Consider the following 4,808-nt stretch of genomic DNA (forward strand, 5'->3'; position numbering starts at 1 on the left):
TCTCCCTCCCTCCCTCCCTCCCTCCCTCCCTCCCTTCCTTCCTTCTTCCCTCCCTGCCTCTTCCTCTCTTTTCTTTCCTCCCTCTGTCTCTCTGTCTCTGTCTGTCTGTCTGTCTGTCTGTCTGTCTGTCTCTCTCTCTCTGTCTCTCTCTCTGTCTCTCTGTCTCTCTCTCTCTGTCTCTCTGTCTCTGTCTCTGTCTCTCTCTCTCTCTCTCTCTCTCTCTCTCACACACACACACACACACACACACAAGAAACTCCAGAGCACTTCTCAGAAAGCATTTGTGCAGGTGACAGCGCGAACATCGTGAAGTAGAGACACTTTTGAAAGTTCAAGCTTCCTCAGGAGTGCTGTTCCACCCACCAGTAGCATTTGGAGCCTGTTCTGTAACTCTACCTATTTGGATGTCTTTCAAACGTGCACCTCTCAGCATGAGTAGTTGGAATCTGTAACTGGATAGGGCACATTTTAATCCTCAGCTAAGTTTCGAAGAGGAGCAAGTTGAGGGGCAAAGCAGAGTGCGGCTGAGAGCACCTGGCTACTTACCTGCTTCATCTCATTGTTGAAGTACATGTAAGTCACGGCCACAGACAGGGCTTGCAGGAGCATCTGCAAGAGCACCGTGCAGATCAGCATCCTCCTGAAGTGCTGACCAATGCTGGGGTCCTTCAGGGTCCTCGTGGAGGCCATGGTCCTGTCTGGGTCTGTTCCCCTGAGCGGCTGTGCAACCCAGCTACTGCAAAACCAACTACCTGTAGTTTCTTTTCTTTGTGGCATACAAAACTGAAAGTGAGTTTGCTGGGCGCAGAGCAAGTCGGGACAGATTGTATCTGTTAGGAAGTAGCACATTCACAAATCTCCCAGCTCCCTCCCCAACATCTGTGACCCTGAGTCTGGCACAGGCACAGTTTCTGGCAACAGAGTCAATTCGTATGCAACATCTTTCAGGCGGATATCCCATCGTGGGGAGCCAAAGGGGGTCCACTTGTGACGCGATTCAAATTCTCTCTGGTCTGAAGATGCTGGCTGCCTGCCTCACAGAGTTTCCTTTGGTGGTTACTTAACTACAAAGCCGTCACTCCCAGGCCAGATGGGGCCGTCAGGGGTAAGCCACCTCTGTGACTTGGGTTTCAGGCAAAACCCGGAGGTGCTCAGTCTACCTGGAGTCTGTCTCTGTCCTTCCCTCCTAGTGCCGCTCTGCCAGACTAAGGACTTTGGTCCCAGGCTTTGATACTGTGGAGTGTTTCCAGGAGGATGAAATGAATAATTCATGACTGGCTCTCAGGAGCTGACCAGTAAATACAGACAAGAGGGCGGGAGCCACAGCCTGCTCACAGAGCTAAGATTTGATGGGCAGTAGGTATGGAACTCCAAAAGAAAAAGAAGTGCGTCTGAGTGAAAGAGAGGAGCTTCCCTGTCCTGCCAGGTCCTCCCTTATCCGTGTGATCCCTCCCCCCCAAAAGCAAACAGAAGTCTAACTTGTGTTGATTATGTACTCACGGGATCATATCCAAACTCCCAGCGGCCATTCCCTTAAAGGAAACGGAGTCCTCCCAACCCCCAGCCCTGCCAGAAGCCGTCAGTTGTGGAGCTGCACTTCCTCATCCTCACATCCTAATTACAAATTTCAGGGGAGGGGCTTGAGACAGGGTTTCTTTGTATAGCCATGGCTGTTCTAGAACTCACTCTGTGCCTGCATGTTTCGCAAGCATTCTGGCTTCCATAACCAAATGTAATGGGTTTGCATCTTGGTGCTTACAAAGCCAAAAGAGCATGACCAAGACTCAAGAGTGGAGAGGAGTCCACTGACTGCCATACATGTGTAAAACCCCAGCTCCGAGGCACCCATATAGAAAGTCAGGCACCCTGCCTGTGCTATAACCCCACCCCCAGGAAGAGCAGTGATAGAAGGGCAGGGATGCTGGGGCTCATTGCTCCCAGACTAGCTGGGAAAATGAGTCCTGTGTTTAGGGAGAGACCTTGCCACAAGGGAAAAGATGAGGATAAAGGCACACACATCCACACATCATCTTCCTTTTATTTTGTGTTCTTGGGGCAAAATCTCACTATGTACCCCAGGCTAGGCTCCTAGGCTCACACTTCCAATCCTCCTGCCGCAGGTTCCCTAATTCTGGGATTACAATCATGTGTCTGCACACTACATGTTCTGTAGCCTTCTGGGTAGCTCCTCTATCAAGATTTTCCAAACCGCTCAGCTTTGTGTTTTGAGAAACAGCCCCGTTTCACTCACTGGGTGCCATAAGATTTAACTGAATCATGTGACACCATCAACCAGCATATTCAGTATCGGGAATCCTTTAACTCTTGTTAGAAGAGAAGATAAGATGATCTTGTCAACTTCCAATATCCAGGAGGATAAATACATGTTTTTCTTTGGGTTCACCTTCTTATTTAGCTTCTCTAGGATCACGAAACTATAGGCTCAATGTCCTTTGTTTATGGCTAGAATCCATTTATGAGTGAGTACATACCATATTCCTCTTTTTGGGACTGGGTTATCTCACTCAGTAAAGTGTTTTCTATTTCCATCCATTTGCATGCAAAGTTCAAGATATCATTGTTTTTTACCACTGAGTATAACTCTAAAGTATATATGCCCCACACCTTCTTTATCCATTCTTCTATTGAGGGGTACGTAGGTTGTTTCCAGGTTCTGGCTATTACAAATCGTGCTGCTATGAACATAGTTGAACAAATGCTTTTGGACCGCGAGGGGTGCGTCCACCCACTGAGACAATGGGGCTGATCTAATGTGAGCTCACCAAGGCCAGCTGGACTGATGCAGCATGTGATCAAACTGGACTCTCTGAATGTGGCTGACAATGAGGGCTGACTGAGAAGCCAATGATAATGGCACTGGGATTTGATTCTACTGCATGGACTGGCCTTGTGGGAGCTTAGTCTGTTTGGACGCTCACCTTCCTAGACCTGGATGGAGGGGGGAGGACCTTGGACTTCCCACAGGCCAGGAAACCCTGACTGCTCTTAGGACTGGAGAGGGAGGGGGAGAGAGAGTGGCGGGAGTGGGAGGGAAATGGGAGGAGGTGGAAATTTTTAATAAATAATTTTTAAAATAGTGTAGGTAGGAATAGAAGGACATTCGCGTCTAGAGGGTGGTATTCAGACTTCAGCCTGTATACTGTGCAAAGGTAAAAGAAGTAACCATTGTAATTCAGCTTACCGGAAGTTAGAACGGAGACCTGTTAGCATGGTCTGTGCCCCTTGGACACCCTGTCATGAGAATGTAAGTGGCACGAAGGGGTGACACTCCTGTCACATATGCCATGGTAGCGCCTGGCCCTGAGCACACTGTGTGTCTACACACATGAGTAGACATGAGATGCTCTGGAGTCTTCAGCTCTTTCCCTGGCAAGTTAGGCATCTGCAAGTGGTCACAAACATGGCTTTGTAACACACCTTAAAATGTAACACACCTTAAAAATCATATTCTACAACACAGGGCTACACACACACACACACACACACATACACACACACACAAAAAAAAAACCCTGTCCTGAAACAGTATCAAAAAAGAGAAATAAAAAGAATGTATCCCTTTGAAAAGAATCTTGCTTTCTATACTACTATTTATTTTAATTTTTTTTATTTCTCTGTCTGGGTATGTATGCTGTATGTATGTGGCTGCCCTCGGAGGCCTGAAGAGGGTATTGGATCCTCAGGAGGTAGAGTAACAGGTAGATGTGAACAACCCAGCATGGGTGCTGGAAGATAGATCATGTCAAATTGAAAATTAAAACTGCCACACTCAGCTACATATAGAATGTAAGGCCAACCTAAAAACTCTACCTGAAGAAGCAAAAACTGAGGAGGAAGAGAAAGAGGGAAAAAAGGTAGAGAAAGGAGAGGTGGGGGAAGGGGGACCAGTGTTGGGTCAGGGATAGAGGTGGGTATGTTGGACTAGATGTCCAAACATCTGGGAGGAGTTGCTCCAGACACCACTCACACAGGCGCAATCGATGCAAAAGCAAGAGGATTTTTACTTTGTCATGACAGGGTCCTTCAGGTTCGGGATATGAAGGACCCCCGATAGCTGTTACAGTCCATCTTTTAAAGCGAAAAGCCACAGACATGGGGGGGGGGACACCTGTAGGTTGTTTTCCAACTTATTGGATTGGCTTCTTTAAAGGGTTACTAGCAGTGATTGGTCTATTCCAGGGCAGGAGAATAGCTGCGTGGTCAGGTGATAAGGGAGAGCATCTGTGGTCCATCCTGACCTTGGTCCAGTGACTAAATCAATGCATCAGGAACTGAGTCAACATCTGTGGGTTGTCTTTGCCTCAATTCCAAGAATGGAGTTATGTTTGAAGATTATTCACAAGGACACAGGAGGATAAGCAGTCCAGAATGTGTGGTGGTGGGGGGGGGGGCGACTGTCCCTTTTCTAAGAGTGAGTGTAAGGTTTTAGAAAAATTTCTTAGGATTGAGGGGGCTTACAAATGCATTTAAAGTCTTTCAGGTGTACATACAACATCTGATAGATCCATGGGGTCCATCGTCTTTCTATCTGTTCATTTATTTATTTCTTTATAAAATTTGTTTCTTTCTTTTTTTGAACTTGCTCTGTAGACCAGGATGGCCTCAAACTCACAGAGATCTGCCTGACTCTGCCTCCTGAGTGCTGGAATTAAAGGTGTACACTACCACTGTGCCTGGCTATCTGCTCATTTCTTGTTCTGTGTCAGAGTCCGCTGGTCTGAGATAGTGTCTGTGGAATCCCTTTATGGTGCTGTTGGGCAGTCATGTTGATTGACACTATAGGCAAA

At 47.2% G+C, this 4,808-nt stretch overlaps 1 protein-coding gene across 1 annotated transcript in view; it reads right to left on the reverse strand.

Annotated features, from left to right (window-relative positions):
• Tnfsf10 (TNF superfamily member 10) overlaps positions 1-1,358 on the reverse strand; it is a 23,065-nt gene extending 21,707 nt beyond the window's left edge. Inside the window, exon 1 of the mRNA XM_050142060.1 lies at positions 547-1,358. Within this exon, the coding sequence (XP_049998017.1) occupies positions 547-849 (303 nt within the window). The 5' untranslated portion in view covers positions 850-1,358. The remainder of the gene's footprint in view (positions 1-546) is intronic.
• Positions 1,359-4,808: the final 3,450 nt, after the last annotated feature.

The sequence above is a fragment of the Alexandromys fortis genome, unplaced genomic scaffold, assembly GCF_014885135.2.
Source record: "Alexandromys fortis isolate MF-2015 unplaced genomic scaffold, M_Fortis_MF-2015_v1.1 scaffold_41, whole genome shotgun sequence".
NCBI lineage: Eukaryota > Metazoa > Chordata > Mammalia > Rodentia > Cricetidae > Alexandromys > Alexandromys fortis.